The sequence below is a fragment of the Sciurus carolinensis genome, chromosome 18, assembly GCF_902686445.1.
Source record: "Sciurus carolinensis chromosome 18, mSciCar1.2, whole genome shotgun sequence".
NCBI classification, from domain to species: domain Eukaryota; kingdom Metazoa; phylum Chordata; class Mammalia; order Rodentia; family Sciuridae; genus Sciurus; species Sciurus carolinensis.
In genome coordinates, this window is record NC_062230.1 from 40537448 (window position 1) to 40557063 (window position 19616).

Sequence of the window (19616 nt, forward strand, 5' to 3'; positions counted from 1 at the left end):
GTCCGGTCCGTGGGCCAGGTGTGAGCCGCTAGGTCTGTGCCCGGTTTCCCCGGTGCTGCGCGACGAGGTGCAGGCACGTGTCTCGCTTGGAAAGCCTGCCTCGCTGGGGGCCTCCGCAGGGCCGCGCCCGCGGGGCCCTCCGCCCTCCGGGGCCAGGCCGGCCCGCGCCTCTTCCCCCGCCGGCGCCGGCCCCGCTGCGCGTTGCTCTGCGCTGCAGAAGCTCAGCTGCAGGTGAGGCTTCTCTGGGGCTCCTCCATCCCCTAGTCGGGAATGCCTGCCGCCCGCGCTTAACCAGGATGGTGCTGGAGCAGCCTGGAGGTTCCCCCTCTTCCCTTCAGCACGGCGTGGTTTGAGTGGCTTGTCCCTGTTTGTCCCTGGCCCAGGGGGCCACGGGGACTGCTGTGTCATTTCTGGAACAGCCCGTGCCAGAGCCATTACTCAGCAGCTTTCTGCTGACTTCTTACACCCAGGCGGCGCCTGGTGGGTTGGCAGGCTGGTTCTGGGTCAGGTGGGGCACACAGGCCTCAGGCTCATGCCACGCGTTCACCTAGATTTCCAGGGTCTTGACAAGTGGGTCCTTCCTTGAGAGTGTTCCATCTGGGTCTGACCTTGGGAGCAGAGACGAGGCAGCAGGGGGACTGCTGAAGACGCTAGTCAGGGAGTGTCCTCTGAGCTGCCCCGGGCAGTTCCCAAGGATTGAGCAGGCCCCGGGGGCTGCAGGTGACCTCTTCCCTGGCTAGACTGCTGGCTCTTCTGTTGCTTGCTGAAGCTGTGCCGCTCCGCCGGGACGAGCACCTTCTTGCTGAGTCGTGGAGGGGCTGACCTGATTGAGTCGTTCACGGGGAGAAAAGCCCCTGTCCCCTCCTTTGTGCCTTAGTTCATCAAAGTTTCTGAGTTCTGCCAGGGGTAAAGCGTGGTGGCGGGCAGTAGGACCACCCTCGCCTGATCCCAGGATTTCAGTTGCACAAGGCTATGTCCAGTAGCTTGCTGACTAGCATGTCCAGGCCCAAGGTGGGCAAGATGCCCCAGTGCCCGGCGTATGAGAGGCGAGGCGGGCAGGTGTGCCCTATGCAGTCTGCCCTTCAGCCAGTGCCGTCTAGTGGGCTGGCATGCAGGAATGGGAGCAAGGCCTTCCCACATAGTTTTGGAGGCTGAGCAGATCTGGGACTAGGGGTCTTGCCAAGTAAGAGCCGAGCTTGGTGCTGCCGTCCACAGTGAGCAGCGTGGAAGATTGGGGCAGGCCCCAGAACACCTGGACCAGCACACTGAAGGGCTTGGCTCACCTCTGTTCTTCCTAGGAGATGGGACTGTGAGGCATGAGGGATTTCATCACAGAAAGGTCACCCCTGAGCAGGGTCCGGTCGTGCACACCTGCCACCCCAGTGACTGAGGAGGCTGAGGCAGGAGGATCACAAGTTGAGGCCAGCCTGGGCAACTGAGCAAGACCTTGTCTCAAAATAAAAAGGGATGGGAGTGTAGCTCATGAGTAAAGTGCTCCTGGGTTCAGCCCCCAGTACCAAAAACAAAAGTCAATCCTGTGGACCACAGGCTTTGGGCAGCCGCAGAGCTGTCCACGTGAAGGCCAGTGCACCTAGGGCTGGCTTAACTGGTGTGGGTGGAGGGAGGAGTGCCTCAGGGTTCCCACAGGACTTCCGGGCATGCAGCCCTTAGGCCCTGCAGTGACCCGCTCCGGAGACCCCTGAGGGGGCATGGCAGTGGTGCTGCAGAGCCCCCCATGCTGGGGGCTGTCCAGGGCACTGAGGGTCAGGCTAGAGAAGCCACTGTGTTGGGTGTGGGTCGGCTGGAAGAAGAGGATGGTAAGGCAGAGGTGGGCCCTGGAGGAAGCAGGAAGCTCTGCAGAGGGGCTGCTTTTGCCGGAGGCAGGCTGGGGGGAAAGGCCCCACGCAGTGTGAAGGAGCCACTGTGCAGGAAGTGGGCAGAGGCTCAGGGACGGCTGGGCAGCCTGGCGCAGGGGGCCCGTGAGGTGAGGCCAGTCCTGGCGTGCACTCATGGGGGGAGAGCCACAGGTGGAGAGAGTCCTGGGACGCTCGGGCTGCGGTCTGTTGAGCAGTGTCACCGAGAGGTTGAGTGACATTCCTCGAGAAGAGACGCCAGTCCTGAGCCCCAGTGCCTGTGAGTGTGGGTGTCTAGAAAGGGGGTTCGAAGGCGTCGCAGCCCGAGACGAGCTGATGCCAGGCCCCGTGCAGTGACCGGCACCTTAGAGATGCACAGGAGAGGCTGGGGGTGGCGGGAGCAGGTCTGGAGCCCAGGGCCCCCAGCCCAGGATGGCCAGGAGCCCTCCCGCACACGCCCGCCCACACCTTGGCTTTGGACCGGCGCCCTCTGTGGGAGGTCCTGTCTCTGTGGTTGGAAGATGCCCTGTGTGCGACCCTCTGTTCACCTCAGGCCCAGGACACCAGTGGCCCTGTTTCCCTGTGGAGCAGAAGGACCCCAGAAGCACAGCTCAGAGGGGTGTCCACTGCAGGGAGACGTCCAGGAGGCAGCGGGCCTGTTCCTTCAGGCACGGCATGTGGTACCTGGAGTTGCACCCAGCCACTGCCTGCTGGGCCCTCCTCTGGCTTCTGTACTTGGTCTTTGTTGACTGGGCCTCTTCAGATCTGCAGGCAGCTGGGACACGTGGCCTGAGATGGCAGATGGCCGCTTGTTGTGCTGCCATTTTGGGGGGCAGTACCAGAGATTGAACTAGGGACACTCAACCACTGAGCCACATCTCCAGCCCTATTTCGTATTTTATTTAGAGACAGGGTCTCACTGAGTTGCTTAGCGCCTTGCTGTTGCTGGGTCTGGCTTTGAACTCTCAATCCTCCTGCCTCAGCCTCCTGAGCTGCTGGGATTACAGGCTGCACCTCTCTGCCCAGCTTGTTGTGCTTCTTCGACACGCCAGTGGCCCTCCGGGGAAGTGACTGGGCCTTGGCCCGGGCCTGCCTCTGCCTCCAGGAGGGACAAGGCCCCTCCTCCACTGGTTCTGGCTCCTTGGCCGAGTGGTGGGATGGAAGGCGGTTTTCTCCCAGGTGACCGCTTTGCCCCAGTGCCGAGGCCCCTCAAAGCGGAACCCGAAGGCACGCTGTACCGCAGCGTGACTGCCGAGTGGGCAGGCCTGCTCTGGTTCACCATCCCGGGAGGAATCTTCAGCTGTGCCCTGTCACCACCGGCCTCCGGTGGCCACAGGCCAGCATAGCAGCACCAGGTGTGCCTGCTCCTTGGACTTGGCAGCATCTGGCCACCTCTTTGTGGGGCTCCTGGGCACCGGGCATCAAGTGAGGGTGCTCTGTGGGCCTCACAAGTAGCCAAGCTGTGCCCACTGGTCCCAGGGATAGAAAGTGGATACCAGGGCAGCAAAGGGACAGTGAGCTGCCTCAGAGCTGGACCCCACGTCACCCGCCCTGAGCCCGGCCCCCGTGTGGTGGGGACTCCAGCAGCACCTCTCCACGGGTCCTGCTGGCACGTGAGGGCACCTCCTCTTCACACTGAGCGTGTCCTGTCCCTGTGCGCTCCCTCTCCACGCGACCCCGGGCCCAGCGTGGCAGGCCTTCCTGGTCTGCGTCACCTCCCCAGGTTCTGGGGTGACCCTGTGCAGTGAGCAGGCACTGCTGGCCCTTTGGACGGACACACCTCCCCAGGAGTCCTAGCCACACTTGGGCTCATCCAGCTCCGTGCCGGATCCAGGCCCATTTGGGACCCGGTGGTGGGATGGTGGCCCCCGCTGCGTGTTGTGCTGGTGGTGCCCGGGGACAGGTTGGTGGGGGTGCCAGGATGTCCCGCCATGGAGAGGAGGGAGTGGCTTGGGTTGCTCAGGGTGGGCTCGGTGTTAGTGGGCACCGAGGGGGTCCTACAACAACAGCGGCACAGGTCGGGCCACACAGCCCAGGCCCCGCAGGACCCCAGAGTGGACCGTGTTCCCTGAGCCCCCTGGCGGACTTGGTGATGCTGGTCCGTGGGTGTGAGCGGGGCCCCGATGCCCGCAGAGGCTGCCAGGCCCGGGCCAGCCCCTCTGGTTGCACCCTCCCCGTGCTGCGATCTGGGAGGCAGATGTGGTCGGGCAGCCCCTGGACCTCAGGGAGGAGGCCGCAACCCGAGAGGCAGGGCGGGCCCGAGCCCTTGACAGGGCAGGCTGCTCCTGGGGTCAGGGTCCCGCACCGGGGCACTCAGACCTGCAGGAAAGGGCCAGGCACCGATCGGGGCGCCCTGCGGGTGTTCGCTGCCTCTGTCCCTTTAACAGACAGGCCTAGGAGCATAGAGGACAGCGGCCAGCCTCGCCCCATGCTGACTGGGTGGGCAGGAGAGGGCAGCTTCTGCCCCTAGGACACCAGTCCCCACAGGGTCCTGGCCACCCTCCTGGAGCTCCTCTGGAGCTGGACCTTTACTTGGTCAGAAGTTGATGCTGGTCGCGAGGCAGGTGCCGTGGGGCTGGGCCTCCCCCGAGGGCCTGGCTCTGGGCTGCTGCAGGCAGGGCGCCCCAGGCCACCGGGGAGAGGCCTTGAGAGTGATGCACCGTGTGGTCTCGCAGGTTCCGCCTTGGACCTGCGTCTTGGCGACGTGGACATCGCGTCGCTGGATAAAGACCTGGAGGAGCAGGACTGCGGGGACCTGGGACTGTCAGGTGGGCACCGGCGTGCGGTGGGGCCTGCTCCCGTCCTGGCCTCCCCCAGGCCGCGCCCCTCTGGCACTCACTCGGCCCCTCTCTCAGGTCCTAGGCCACCGGCAGGCTCCGCGCCCGTCACCATCCCGGGCTCCCTGCCCCGCTCGCCGTCCCTGCAGTCCTCCTCGTCCCTGTCCACTTCCCCGCTCAGCTCGCACTCCCAGTCGCTGCCGGGGCCGCTTGTCTCCTCGGCCATGACGCCCCCCCAGCAGCCGCTGCCCCTTAGGTCCGAGCCGGCCGTGCTGGGCTCTGCCGCCTCCTCCTACGGCTCCTTAGGTGAGTGCCCTGCGGGCCCCCTGCTGACTCTGGTGCTTGGAGGTGCCCTGGGCACTCCTGACCACAGGGTGCCCCACCTGCCCAGAGGGGGCAGTGCACCCCCAGCCCACACCATGCAGGCGAGTGAACAGGCATGGGGTGCTGGTAGCTGCCCGCGGAGGCCACAGTCTGGTCACTGCTTGCTGGGTGCCAGGGCCTGGGTGGGTTCACTCGGAGGGGCCGCGCTCGTCAGCTCTCCTCCCCACGGCGAGGGGCTCGTCTAGCGCACCTGCCACGTTTTACAAGAACACACTTGTTTGAGATGGGGTCTCGCCACGTTGCCCAGGCTGGTCTCAAACTCGGTAGTCCTCCTGCCTCAGCCTCCCAAGTAAAACTGAGTTTCTGAACGGCTCACTCTTTCCCTGATGTCACATGTGGCAGATGTGCTCCCCGGAACAGCAGCCCTTTGGGCCCTCCGGGTCTACGTGTGGAGGGCTGCTGCCCACGTGCAGCCCACAGGGGCTCTGAATCTCATTTCCTTTCTTGTTTAAACTCCCGCGTGGGGGTGGGGTGTGCCCCAGCGGCAGAGCTCTTGCCAAGCGTGCACGAGGCCCTGGTTCATCCCCAGCACTACAAAATGACACGCCCCCAAGTGGCCGAAAGGCGGGCCTGCTGGAGAGGCCAGCGGTGGCCAGCTCTGTGGCCTAGGCTGGCTCCAGGGCCTGCCCTGAGCTGCTCGGCCGGCCCTGGAATTGAGGCCCTGTGTCAGTGAATCACTGAGCCCCTGAGGGCAGCCAGGACTGCAGACCCACGCGAGGGCAGACGCAGCACCGCTGTCTCCATACCCAGGTCTGAATGGCGTCCCTGGGAGCATCTGGGACTTTGTTTCTGGCAGCTTCTCTCCCAGCCCATCCCCCATCCTGAACACGGTCCCCACCACTGCCTCCAGTGCAAGTCCAAACAGCGCAGAGCTGGCCCGAGTCAGGCGTCAGCTGGACGAGGCCAAGAGGAAGATCCGGCAGTGGGAGGAGTCCTGGCAGCAGGTGCAGCAGGTGAGGCAGGGGCAGCGGGCGGGGCCTGGCCCTGCGGGGAGGCAGTAGGCACCGGGGAGGGCTCGCCCGCTCCACCGCCGCCCCCACCCGCCCTTGGGTTTCAGGCTTGCGACGCGTGGCAGCGGGAGGCTCGCGAGGCCCAGGAGCGGGCCCGCGCGGCAGACAGCGACCGGCAGCTGGCTCTGCGCAGGAAGGAGGAGGTGGAGGCCCAGGTCAAGCGGCTGCAGGAGGAGCTGGAGGGCCTGGGCCTGTCCTCGCTGCCTGGGCTGCGGGGCTGTGGTGACGTGGGCGCAATCCCACTCCCCAAGCTGCATTCGCTGCAGAGCCAGTTGCGCCTGGACTTGGAAGCTGTGGACGGGGTGAGTGCTGGGGCCTGGCCAGGAGGCTGTCCCGAGGGAGGCGGGGAGGCTGGCTGGTCAGGTTCCTAGGCTGCTCTGCTGCCACTTCCTCTGCCCTGGCCCAGGCACCTCCTTTCCCACCAGGCTGGCCGCTGCCGTGCCCTCTGTGGAGAAGGTGGCCGGTCGCACCTCGAGGGGCAGTGGGAACTGTCTGGGCCCTTCCCTGGGCCCCGCTTTTCCTCCCATCTTTCTGGTGGAGCACATGACCCACTATGCTCAGCACTGCTGGAAGCCCCTTTCACACCAGGTCATCTCTGGCAGGTTCCAGGTCCTGCCTCTTGCCCACCCCTGACCATGGCCAAGGCCCAGGCCCAGCTGCAGCTTGCACCTGCCTGGCTGCACCTGTGCGGCTGCACTTCCTGGGCCTGGCCGCGTGGCCTGAGGTCCCACGGTAATCCACAGACTGAACGCCCAGCTGCCACGCCCCGGGCCGGTGGTGGTGGTCCTAGCCAGTCCCTCCCCAGGGGCTGTAGTTCTGGCTTGGGACCCATCTTCTGCCCAGGATCTCCAAGTGGTGCCTCCCACTTCTGGCTGTTCCCTTTCGTGGGGCCGCTGGCCAGGTGTCCACCTGAGCCCTGACGTCCCAGGCACCTCTGATCAGGAAGCCATGGCTGCCCTCTGCCTGGAAGACCCTGGGCTCCGCGTGGCCCACGTGGCAGGTGGCTCGGCCCTGAGCCAGCCGTGCCTTCTCCACAGGTGATCCTCCAGCTCCGGGCCAAGCAGTGTGTGGCCTGCCCGGAGCAGGCGCCCAGCACTGTCCTGCGACCCTGCCAGCACGTCCTGCGCGAGCCCTGTGCGGCCGGTACGCCCGAGTGCTCCTGCTGCGAGGATCAGCCCCTGCCGTGGTGACCCTCTAGGGCACCGAGAGAGGCCGCGGTGTGCGTGCAGCTTGTGTCGGTGCCATTGGCCACGAGTCTGCCCGTGGCCTGCCAGCGGCCTTCCTGGCACTTTCTATCACCCGCCTCCCACCAGCGTCCTCCAGGTGTTCTCCTCTGGAGCACCGGGGAACTGACTTCCTGTCCGCGCGGTGAGCGCAGCAGGCCTGGGGCCACGGTCCCGATGCTGCAGTGGCCAGGCCGCCGGGAGCGGGTCCTTCAGAGCACTTTGTAAACCGAGGATTTAGTTCTAAGTCGTATAAGCTGCTTTCTGGGTCATGTTTTTTAATGATGATGACATGAAGCTTTATATGTGTACTGTGAACTTGAACTTCCCTATCAGTTGCTGTCAACTCATCGTGTGGTGGAGATATTAGATTTCATACTCCGAAACTACTTATGAAATGAGCATTTATCTAGTAGTAAAGCCAACCTAGGATTTTTACATTTTAAAATTAAGTGCAAACAGTATTCAGAGCAGAGTGATTACCGACAGACGGACACATTTGGATGTTCTTGATGGAAGAACATCCAAAGAACTCGTTTTCCTAAGTGTGCAGGTGCACGCGCAGCGACCTGTTCTGTGCAGAGTGACCCGCGCACTCCGGCCCCTCTAAGTGCCTGTGCCGTGTGGAGCAAGTGGAGGAGCCGGTCCCTTTGGTTTTGTCCTCTCCCTGGAGGCTCTGAGGGACCGTGGACGCGTGATCGTGCACCAGAAGGGAGCTGATGTGAGAGGGTCGAGATCTACTGTCAGCGGTGTGTCCCCTGGAGGTCTCGGATGTCTGGGGCCCCCTGGTTCACTCCTGAATGGGGAGACCTGCGTCTCCCACACCCATGACTGCCGACCTGACTGGGGAGACGCTGCGGTGGCAGTGTGTGCGTCCAGGGTGACAAGTCACTTGAGCTGTGTGTCAGTTGTTACTAGAGCTCATCCCTGTGACTGGCAAGGTGCCTGAGTGGCCCGGGCCTCAGACCAGGGCAGAAATGCTGCTGAGAACTGTCCTCAGATGCCTAGAGCCTCCTCAGGTCTGGGGAGGAGACGTCTGCAGTGCATGCAGACCCCCTGGTGGGCAGGGGCAGCTCAGCTGTCCAGTGCGCTGGTGGGCTGGGTTCCTCCTCCTGGGGCTTTGCCAAAGACTTTTAATAGCATTTTCTAAAGTGCAGAGTGAGTGACTAGGTAAACATTTTTATCAGTGACCAAATTAGAATGTATTTAATACAGTAGGCTATTAAAAAACAATTTTTAATATAAGACAAACCGACAGTCTGTCATTTCAAAGGAGTGGCTCCGTGATGTTCCACAGCTAGTCCACTACACGTGGACGTGGGTTACCGACTCCTGTTGGTGATCACGGTGATGATTTATTAGCTCAGTACCTAGACAGCACATATTTTGTGCTACTGTTTTCACTGTTTAAGATTATTTTTGTTAATATTCATGCACTTGTTTCCATTTCAGGCCTTTGGTCTTTTGGGAAGAACAGGACATGTTTATTATTGTTGTCTAGCCTAGACGTTTTCAAAATCACAAACCATTAAAAACGGCTGAGTTTTAGGTCTGTGTGTGATAAGCTACTCTGGTCCGTTCTTTCTGTGGAATTTGGCTGGGGCACCCGAGTCTACGGGGCTGCTTCTGGGGTGGGATGGTGGCAGTCACGGGGCCACAGCTGGAATCAGGAGGGGCTCTGGGAATAGGTGTGTGGGGAGACCCAGGACGTGCCCAGGAGCGGGCTGGCAGTGCAGGGTGCCCGCCTGGTCTGCGCGTGCGGCCTCTGGACCCCTGAGTGCCAGGAGCACAGCAGCAGGAAGGCGGGAGGCCCCCCCGTGGCGGGTGAGGAGGGGGTCCGGGCTCGAACCGTGGCCCTGCAGTAACCACGCTGTCGTCCTGTCCTCCGCTGTCCTTCGCCCTCCGACGTTACACATGGGCAGTCAGTCAGCGTCCAGTCACTGACTGGTCTGCAGGAGACGCTCGTCCCGAGCACACGCTTCCTGTGGCGTGTGTGCAGCGTTCATCTGGATGTGCTGTGAATGGAATCCTACCCAGAGTACTTCTAACGTGTGATCACTCACTTGTGGAGAACCGTTTCAAGTTGTCAACACCTGTCCAGATTTTTTTTACGCTACAGCATTTATGCAATGGTTTACAGAACTCATGGAATTATTTTTATCAGTATGGGAATTAATTAAAACTTTGAATCTTTGTTTTGTCCGTGTCTCTGAGCACAGTGACCGGCCGGCAGGTCCTCGGGAGCACCCCTGCCTGTGATGCGGGAGAGCCACGTCTTCCCTGCTGCAGGCTCCAGGCCTCTGTGCTCCTCCCAAGGCTGCGTGCGCTCCTCTTCTTCCCTTCTGCCGCAGGACACCCACGTTCTGCCCTGTTTTTTTTTCCATCCCACGTGGACACCAGGTCACAAGCTGTTCCCACGCAGTCCTGGATCACCTCTCAGCTGCTCTGGGAGGGAATGCTGGCCCAGGTGCTCAGAGTGGGAGGTTTCTGCAGGACACAGCAGCAGGTCAGGACCTGCCCGACAGGCAGCAGGCCTCGGGTGGGCAGGCTTGGGCCCTGGCCCTGGCCCTGGCTGACCTGTGGGCTTCGCAAGGGGGATGCTGTGCTGGCTTAGCAGCCTGGTAAGCCTTTGTATCTCCTTTGACAGTTCCGAGTGTGCCTGGAACAAGAGTTCCAGTGACAGGTGAGGCCCCGGTAGGAGACACCATGACCAAGGACCCCTCCCTTTCTCTCTACCTTCTTGCAGTTGTCCAGGGTCTCGAACCGCAGGCCTGTTGTCCCTCCTTCCTGCTGGGTGGGTTCCTTTTCTCCTGGGGCCTTTAAATAGCCGGCATCCTCAAAAAGTGCCTTCAGCGATTTCTCATAGCCCTGAAGGTGGAGGAAACAGATGGAGCACGCGACGGGCCAGCAGGGGGCCCCGCTGAGCCATGCGCACCTGCCTGGTGATCAGCTCATCCGCCAGGGCCTGCTCCACCTGGTCCCACCGCTGCTGCAGGGGCTCTGGCAGGGTCGGGTACACTGAGAACCCAACAGAAGCCAGGCTCAGCTGAGTCCCAGCGCCCAGCCCAGCCCCTGTCCTGAGTCCTACCTAGCAAAGAGTGGGGGTGGCAGACGAGGGGGGTCTCAAACGTCAGCGCGTAGACACAGGTGCTTGGCTCGGACACGTGGGCCAGTCGGTTGCTCTTTCCACAGGCGAGCTCCACCTGGGGAGGGACCCTCAGTGGGTGAACGGGGCAGGCCCAGGCCACCCCGCCCCAGGTACCCGCCGGAGCCCACCTTGCTCTGCCGGCTCCGGGAGCGGCAGGAGTCCCCATCCCGCATCCACATGCCTGTGAAGGTGCTGTTGGTGATCTCCCACTCCTGCCAGATGCTGGGGAGGAGGGCTCGTGAGGCGGTGGGCAGGCAGAGCCCCACCCGCTGCCCTGCGGCTCACCCGAGGGTCCTCACCCGAGGATCCCGCTGTAGGCGTTCCAGCGGAAGGTCTGCTCGTGCTGGGTCACGTTGTGGAACGGGCAGAACTCGTACTTGTACCTGGAGCAAAGGGGGTCGGGGATCCTCGGGACCTGCCGCACCCACCCACCTGCCAGCCCTGCCCATACTCACGTGGCTTCCACCAGGCTGAAGCACTTGCCGGAGAGTCTGAAGAGATGCGCAGGCCCTGGAGGAGGGAAGCGCCATGGTGAGTGCGGTGCAGGCCCAACACCCCAAGCCAGGGGCCACGGGCGAGGTGACCAGGAGCACGCTGGACCAGCAAGCACCAATCTCCTTTTCCCATGCAGCCAGGAACCAGCTCCAGGGTGCAGGGACGCACCCCAAGGTTCCCACCAGCAAAAGGCACCATTAAGCCCGCAGTACAGGTTCTGTGGTGTCCAGGTCCCTGTGGAGACAGAGGGCCTCTGCTGTGCCTGAGGAAGCCAAGGAGACACCAGGCAGAACTGGAAACAAGTCTCGGTGTGCAGGCTCAGGAAGATGGAGGACCCCCAGACTGACCCCAAGGCCCAGCAGAGGACCAGTCCACAGAGGTGCACAGAGCTTTCTCAAAGCACCAATTTTCAACAAGAATCACAAGGCATACAAAGGAACAAGAAAACGACAAGCTAACAACATTTTGCCAGAAAAAGAAACGAGGGCACACTCCTATAATCCCAGGGGTTCAGGAGGCTGAGGCAGGAGGATGAGAAGTTGAAAGCCAGCCTCAGCAAAAGTGAGGTGCTAAGCAACTCAGACCCTGTCTCTAAATAAAATACAAAATAGAACTGGGGATGCGGCTCAGTGGTCAAGTGCCCTGACTTCAATGCTGGTACCAAATAAAACGAGCTGAGGGCCTGGGGGTGGCCCTTCATCCTGGCTTCCACTGCTGTGCACAAGTAACCCTCTTGGTGAGACGACGCTGCTGCAAAGGGCTTAGAGCAACTCAGACACAGAACTCTGCCGTGCAGCCTCTTGTCCCTCATTGCTCAAGTGTTGTGGCGGTGACCTCCCCACAGACAGCAGTCTCCCTGTGTGCCCGCTGGTCTCCAACTCCCAGGCTCCAGTGGTCCTCCGGCCTCGGAGCAGCACACTCTGTCACTACCATGGGGACTACACAGAGCACACTCGAGTTAGGAGCACTGGTTCTGGTCCCGGGACTGGACCCCAGCGTGTTCTACCCCTGAGCTACAGCCCCGGCCCTTGTTATTCTTCATTCTGACACAGTCTTGCTAATCTGCTGAAGCCAGCCTCAAACTTGGAATCCTCTTGCCTCAGCCTCCCGAGGCACTAGGATTATAGGTGCACTACCTCACACAGCTGTTAGGTCTAATTTAAATTCACACCAACTTAACTTCACCTGCACACAGAAGCTACTCTTACACAGCTCCATCAGGCCCACAACCCGGCTCACAGCCTTAGACTTGAACTCACTCGCGGATTTATAATTATTTCTATGCTCGTTTTTTCGTTATAAACATAGAGATAGGACAGCCTGGGTCTTTCTGTTTGCCCATGCATCTACCTCTAGTGGAGGCTGTCAGCCTTCACCAGCACTGGTGAAGTGGCTCCATGTGGCATTTCTTCCAAGGTAGGTCAGCTGACAACCGCGCCCCGGGGTTTGCTGTCTAGGAACGTCCCCACCCTCTTTTGGTGGGGGTGAATGCAGGGCTTCAAGCATATATTTTGGAGCTCTGATGCCTTCAGAGACTTTTTTTTTTTAACCTCCAAAGACAGAGGTTGAAAGTGGAGGGATGGAGAAGACGTGGAGCTGGTGGCTGCACTGGTACCGACTGTAAAGCAGACCCCCTAACCTGTCAGACAACACTGCCTGCTGACGAGGCCAACTCGCCAGGCCCGCACACTGTGAGGCTGGGCTGGCAGGACGGTGGGAAGAGCAGTCCTGCCGTCAGGCCTGGGGAGATGTACTCGGCACTGACCCTGGGGAGCTGCGCCCCATGCCCAGCCTTTTTATTTTGAGACGAGTTTCTGAGGCTAGCCTTGAACTTGCAGTCCTCCTTCCCCAGCCTTCCAAAGGATGACAGGCGTGCAACACAACACCTGGCAATACTCCTCTTTTAATGGATGCGACCGACACTATGAACCAAGTGGACCCCAGCCATATGTGGACGCTCTGCTCAGCAGCAGGACACACGCTGTTTTTCAAGGATAAGCTGCATGTTCCCCACAAAGCCAGTGCCGTTCCACTTGAAAGACTGCAGCTAGAAATCGAGAGCAGAAAGACGCTCACAGGCGTGTGGGAAGCTGGGCGTCTTCCTCTGCAGCGCGCGGCTTGCCTAGGTGTGCAGGCACGCGCTGCACCGCGGCTACTGGCTGGACACCACTGACACGTTCTCACGCAGTGGTCACAGAAGATGAGACACCGGGACCTGCAGGGCGCAGTGAAAGCAGTAAGAGACACAGACAGCTGCAGAGCCTCAGTCAAAAAGGAAAGTGACCTCTAGTCAGACTCCTCACGCCAAGAGGAATCAGAAAAGGAGAAAGCAGATTAAATCCTCAGGAAGCAGAGCAAAGGAAATAATAAAGATCAAAGCAGAGCTAACCTACAGTTAGTTCTCTGGAAAATGTCAACAAAAGCGACAGAGCTTTAGACTGACCAGGAAACAAAGGGAATCCTCAAATCCTTCAAACCAGAGATGGAAGTTGGGCTACTGCCATCAGCTGCACAAACAGAACAGGGCCATGCACCCTAGCTGGGAAGGAGGCCAGTGACCAGACTTGTAAAGCACTCCCACAAAGAACTGGAGCAAGCACTGGCTGACCCCCTCTGCACAGCCTGCATTCCCCAGCCCAGGGCACCACACTGAACTGCAGACCAACATCCAGGAGTACACTGAAGCTAACCTAGGAAACCAGCCAGGTAGAGTGGCTCATACCTGGAGTCCGAGGTACTTGGGAGGCTGAGGCAGGAGGACTGCTCGAACCCAGGAGTCTGAGGCCAGACTGGACAAAATAGCAAGACCCACTCTCAAAAAAAAAATAACTAGTGCTGTGTAGCTCAGTGTAGAGTATATGCCTCGAATGCAGCTGGGTTCACGCCTCAGCACCACACAGGACATGGCACACTGAATCCAGTATAATAAAAAGGATTTCATGCAGAAGTTCTTTCCCTCTGAACACAGGAAAATCAGTGTAATATACCACATTTAACAGAACGAAGGGAAACCACATGACTTAAATTGATGCAGAGAAAGTACTTAGCAAAATCCAGCACCCTTTCCCAACTGAAAATATAAGGGGATGGAAGGAACTTCCTGAGAATGGCCAGAGTGCACTCCCAGCCGAGGGCTGAAAGGTCCCTGGAGACTAGGAGCAGAACAAGGATGCAGGGCACTGCCCCGCCACAGTGCTAAGGGCAGCAGCGCAGCCGAGCAGGGAGAGGAATGTGGTGAAATCGCCTGCTTGCAGATGACACAGGTTCCAGGTAGAAACTTTAGGCAAAGCCGGCCAGATGGTGTGCACCTGTGCTCCCAGCTGCTCATGAGGCTGAGGTAGAAGGATTGCAAATTTGAGGTCAGGCTGCACAATTTAGAGTCCCTGTCTCAAACTAAAAATGAGCTGGGGATACAGCTTGATGTGGAGCATGCCTGGGCTCAATCCCGGCACTGCACAAAAACCCCAACCAAAACAAAGGTGCCTTGCCAGGGCTGGCGGACTTGTTCGAGCAAAGCTGCAGTGCACAAGATCAACAAGGAGCAATCCAAGAGTGATTCCATTTACAACAGCATCAAAAGAGCATTCGGGAGTAAAGGACCTGAAGGCAGAAAAAACTACACCAAAAATTGCTAAATGTTGCTAAAAGAAATTAAAGACATGGATGGAGAACGCTGGTGCTCCACCCCTGAGCTACCGGTCCCCAGCCCTTCCTGTGTCATTCTGAGCTGGTCTTCCTAAGTTGCCCAGGCTGGCCTTCAACCTGTGAACCTCCCAAGTAGCTGGGATTACAGGTGTGTGCCACTGCACCTGGCCTGACTGAACCACCTGGAGCTTCCCCGCCCCCCAGGGACTGGAGATTGAACCCAGGGGGGCTTAACTACTGAGCCACATCCCCAAGCCCTTTTTTATACTTTATTTAGAGACAGGTTCTCGCTAAGTTCTTAGGACCTAACTGAGTTGCTGAGGCTGACTTTGGAAATCACGATCCTCCTGCCTCAGAAACCGTGCCTGGTCTGGTTTAATGTTTTTAAGATGACACTACTGGGCCTGGGGTTGACTCAGTGGTAGAGCACTCCTCCTGGCACTGTGAGACACTGGGTTCTATCCTCAGCACCGCATAAAAATAAATAAATCAAAGGTATTGAGTTCATCCTCAACTAAAAATATAAAAAAATTTTAAATGACACTATTACTCAAAGCGATTACAGATTTAATGTGATCCCTATCAAAATCCTAAGGACTGTTTTGCAGAAATAGCCATTCTAAAATTTATATAGAACCCCCCCCCCAAAAAAAAAACCTTGAAAAAGAACATGGAAGTTGGAAGACTTCCCCCCTGGGTGAGGTCAAGACAGTGTGGAACAGGTAACCCAGAAGGTGACCCTGGGGCATACAGCCAAATGTCTGACAAGGGGCCAAGGCCACTAGGTGGGAAGCATGAGCCCTCCACGTGCCTTCACAGCATCTGCAGACCAGCTCCAAACAGATCTAAGAGGCTGAGACCAAAGCCCCTGGAAGGAGGTGGGAAAGCCCGGTGCCGCGTGGGCAGTGATCCTTGGATGTGATGCAGAAAGCACCACCGCCCACACACCGCCTGCGTCATGACCCCAAAGGCCCCGCCCACAGGCAGGCAGGGGTCCCTGGTGGCAGGTAGCAGAGTTGTGAAACTGCCCTGGAAACCCCCCCTGTTTCACATGCTCACCCTGGGAAGGCAGGAGGCACGGCTCCTGTGCACCACAAGGTCCCTTCCCAGCCCAGCGCCCTGTAGTGGGAAGCAACAGGGGCAGGTGTGGGCAGCTGAGTGGGACCCAGCTTCCTGCTGGCAGGAGGTCCTGCCCAGAGACTGCAGCTCTGTTCTCCGAGGGGACCAGGGCCACACTTCTTGGGCTGTGGTGGCACCAAGTGTAGCCCCAGCCAGCCAGCGGTCCTCTACCATGCTGGCCAGCAACCATGTCCCACCTTCTGTGGCCTCCAAGGACCCCAGCTCTCAGCCTTCCCAAGTCACAGATGGCCCTGCCCATGCACTGATCTCGCAAATGTCCACTCCCCTGGACCTTGACAAAGCCAGACATACCTGGACTACAGTCTTGACCTCCCACGAATGTCCACCCCCTGCTGGTGGGGCCACCCTCTGGGTTCATTTACCTATAAAAGCACCAGGGACACCTCCACAGTCCCACATCCTGCACTGCCAGGGCAACGGCCAGCGCTTCAACCCCCTGCCCATAGGCCCAGGCTGTCCTGATGGGAGACCCTGTCGCTGTGGTCAAGCACTGACTGCCTTTTTCTTTCTGGTCCGTTCTGCCGTGGTGTGTGTGTAGGGACATCACTTGTTCCTGTGTCTGCCAGTGACCGTCCCTTCTAGAGGGTGGCCCCTCCTGAGCACTTATCTTCTCATCTTCACAGCCACGCCCACCAAGAGCCATGCTCATCCACCACCTACCCACTGAGGACTCCTGAACTACTGTGCCCGCTGGACCTACAGCTGCTTCATGAACCGTCCCCGCGCAGAGCAAAACCAAGCTCACGGCCTGCCCCCCAAGCTTTGGGCTCCCCCACCCTGGCAAGAGGCCCCACTGTGAAGGCGCCTCCAGCCATCCTCCCAGCCACTCACTTCTGCTTTGCCCGCTCCCCAGATCCAAGGTCAGGCTCTGCCAGCACTAATCTTTCCCAGTCCCTACTCCTGCCCACCAACACTGACCCAAGGCGACCTCCTTGGTGACACACCCGCTGTGCCCCGTCTGCCTCTCCACACCACAGTAGCTCCAGATCACCCCCTGACAGCCTCTGCCATCCTGTTGCTGGGACCCAGGCCCCTGGCTGGCATCAGTCCTGGCACCCAGGGCCCCTTGCTCCTCAGCAGGACCGGCTGCCCTCCTGCTGAGACATCCACGCCCACCAGCGATAACCTCCATGTTTCTGTTTCAGCCTAATTTTCTCCATGCATCTCCTTCAACAGACAACACCTCCCTCAGGCAGAAGGGTGTACGTGGGGCGCCATGTTGCCAATGCACTGGGCTCCAGGTTTATGTTCAAAAAGGAAACAATTAAAACGCACACAGCTGACTACCCAGCTATAGAAAAATCTATTCTGGAAAAAAAAAAACAAAAAAAAAACCCACCCACAAATGAAACGAAAAGATTGATAAACTAGGAAAATATGGAACTTATATCCAGATAAAGTGGTAACGTCCCTAAAGACACAGAATTCCCAGAAAACACTGAAACAACTGGAACCCACGCAGAATGAAATGTAATGACTGTTAAGCACACACATACACATGCCCGCACACGTGCTCACACATACAGCCGTGCTTCTGGCTGCTGTCTGGCAGACCTGTGGACGTGGGCTGTGTGGGTAGAGCACAGTGCATCCATGGCAAACAGCTCCACACAGGCACCCCTGGGCCAGCAATCTGCCCCTAGAACATCTCCTGAAGCACACCTAGGACCCGCAACAGGACGAGCCCCCACTGCAGCAGAACTCGCAGCATCAGTCTGCACGCAAACCCCAAAGGCCATCCACTGGAAACACGGAAAAAATTATGGTATACAGTGGAGCGTTAGAAAGGGTGAGGGCAGCAAAAAGACACTCAGCAGAGGAAAAAGCAACTCCTGCTGGGCTGCAGCTCAGGGGTAGAGTACTGTGCTAGAATAAGTGAGGGCTGGGTTCCTCCCCAGTACCAAAACAGATAAATACACCCACAGCCAAATACCAGGCAACCCACAGAACAGGAGGAAAGATCTGCAAACCAAGCTGTACAGTGACACACGCCTATAATTTCAACTACAAGGGAGCCTAAGGCAGTAGGATCTCAAGTCTGTGGCCAGCCTGGTCAGCTCAGTGAGATTCTGTCTACAAATAAAGAGAGCTGGGGATATACCTCAGTGGTAGAGTGTGTGTTTGGAATATGTAAGGCCCTGGGTTCTGTCCCTAGGACCAAAAAAACAAAATAGAAAAATTAAAAATACAAACCTTGAGAACATGATGCTGAATGCATCGTATCAGACACAAATATTAGACACAAAAGGATATAAATTACATGTGTGCCACTACTCACAAGGTACCTACAGTAATCAAATTCAAACACAGCAGAGTGGTTGCCAGGGCTAGGTGGGGAATTAGTGTTTGCTGGCAGTTTCTGGCTGGGAGCATGAGAAAATCCCAGTGATGGAGGTAGTGATGGCTACATAGCAACCTGATGGACCTAATGCCGCTGAAACCACTCACTTGAAAGTGGTTAAACTGGAGCTGCAGATGCAGTTCTTGTCTAGCACGCAACCCCCTGATTGAACTGTATAGCAGTTCAGTCCCCTGGGGGTGTGCCCAGAAAGAGTCCATCTTCCCTGCAGAGCCCACCTCTGCTTCCTGACCTCTCCTGAGCTGACAGTCTTCCTTTGCTGGGCACTTCCCCCATGAGCATTGCAGTCAGCCATGTATGGACTAAGACCTCTGAAACCACAAGCCCCAAATAAGTTTTTTGTCCTCTTAAGTTGTTCTTGTTGGGTATTTTTGTCACAGTGAAGAAAAAGCTGACTAAAACATTGCTTGTCATCCACATGGCGTCTTTCATGCAGCATTCTAGAAGAAAAAGCTGACTAAAACATTGCTTGTCATCCACATGGCGTCTTTCATGCAGCATTCTACACATCTTACCTATTTCCTTGTCTACTGCCCATTCCTGCACCCTGCTTAGACGCCAGCTCCATGAGAACAGCACTGGTATGCCTTGCTGATCTCTGCTAGCTCAGCACAGGCCCTGACACATTACAGGTGTTCAATAACAAAATCCTTGGGTTTTCGTTTCTTATATTTAGGACGCCATGTTTTACTGCACGTACTCTCTGACCTAGCCATCCCACTTCTTGGATCGGTCCTAGGAAGCCACTCTAGAGGGTAGACAGTCAACTACATGGAAGTTCTGCATGGATCTATTTCTAACGGTCAAAAATGTAAACCACCTGAATTCCCGCCAGCCTACCAAGACGCGGACCACCTAAACAGCAAATGCAAAGAAAGCCTATACCCACCACCGTGAAGACATCCAGTGAGTGCCAGACGACATATTAGCCACATCCTTCCATAGTACTGTTAAGAGACTTTCCAAAAGCGCGAAGGTCGCAAAGCCTTACTGCACGTATTGTACGTGGGCACCGCGGGAATGGAGGCACGGAAACGCCTCTGGAAAGGCAGATGCCTAAGGGCTAACAGCGGCCGCCTCCAGCAAAGGCAAGGAAGGACGAGGCCCGCGGGGACCCGAAGCCCGTGGAGAACACAGGCACCGCGCGGGCGGCAGGAGCCGACGCGGGGCGCGCACCGGGCGCCCGCCGCCCTGCACTCACCAGACGCCGGCGACGGCTCCCGCTTGGGCTGCAGGCGGCTGGTCTGGGGCAGGAACGGGTTGTTCAGCCTAGGGGAGCAGCAGGTCAGGGCCGCCCGCCGCGCGCCCGCGCCGCCCGCCCGCCCGCCCGCCGGGCGCTCACCCGAAGGCGTTGGGCTCCTCCACCACCTTCATCTTGGCGGCAGCCGCCGGCGCGGGCCCTGCGGGGAGGGGGCGGTGAGCGGGGGCGGGGCGGGGCGGGGGCGCGACGCGGGGGACGGAGGGCCGCTGACCGTGCGCCGCGAGCCCGAGCAGCAGCAGCACCGCCGCCCGCCGAGCCGCCATGGCTCCGCCGCGCGCCCGGAGAGGCCGGCGGCCTCCTGGGCGGGGCCGGAAGTGGCGT

General features: G+C 58.9%; 2 protein-coding genes across 10 annotated transcripts in view; one reads left to right on the forward strand and one right to left on the reverse strand.

The window, feature by feature from the left end:
- Positions 1–9727, forward strand: part of Unkl (unk like zinc finger) — a 34984-nt gene extending 25257 nt beyond the window's left edge. For 4 of the 8 annotated variants that reach the window (XM_047534249.1, XM_047534250.1, XM_047534248.1 and 1 more), the window contains 5 exons: positions 4529–4621; positions 4709–4936; positions 5765–5967; positions 6072–6326; positions 7062–9720. In XM_047534249.1, the coding sequence (XP_047390205.1) occupies positions 4529–4621; positions 4709–4936; positions 5765–5967; positions 6072–6326; positions 7062–7214 (932 nt within the window). In that variant the 3' untranslated portion in view covers positions 7215–9720. Of the gene's footprint in view, positions 1–48; positions 232–4528; positions 4622–4708; positions 4937–5764; positions 5968–6071; positions 6331–7061 lie in introns of those variants that run through there. The other 4 variants (XM_047534252.1, XM_047534253.1, XM_047534246.1 and 1 more) reach the window with 4 other exon arrangements.
- Gnptg (N-acetylglucosamine-1-phosphate transferase subunit gamma) lies at positions 8465–19593 on the reverse strand. 2 transcript variants are annotated; one of them, XM_047534256.1, is made up of 11 exons: positions 19507–19593; positions 19377–19434; positions 19236–19303; positions 10851–10905; positions 10695–10778; positions 10524–10617; positions 10336–10450; positions 10183–10247; positions 9984–10115; positions 9825–9906; positions 8465–9734 (listed from the first exon to the last, which is right to left on the reverse strand). In XM_047534256.1, exons 1-11 carry the CDS (start codon positions 19556–19558, stop codon positions 9649–9651), a joined length of 891 nt encoding a protein of 296 aa, XP_047390212.1. In that variant the 5' UTR covers positions 19559–19593; the 3' UTR covers positions 8465–9648. The 2 variants fall into 2 exon arrangements, with proteins under 2 accessions (XP_047390212.1, XP_047390211.1); XM_047534255.1 differs by having other exon boundaries at positions 10183–10265.
- Between the last annotated feature and the right edge of the window lie 23 nt (positions 19594–19616).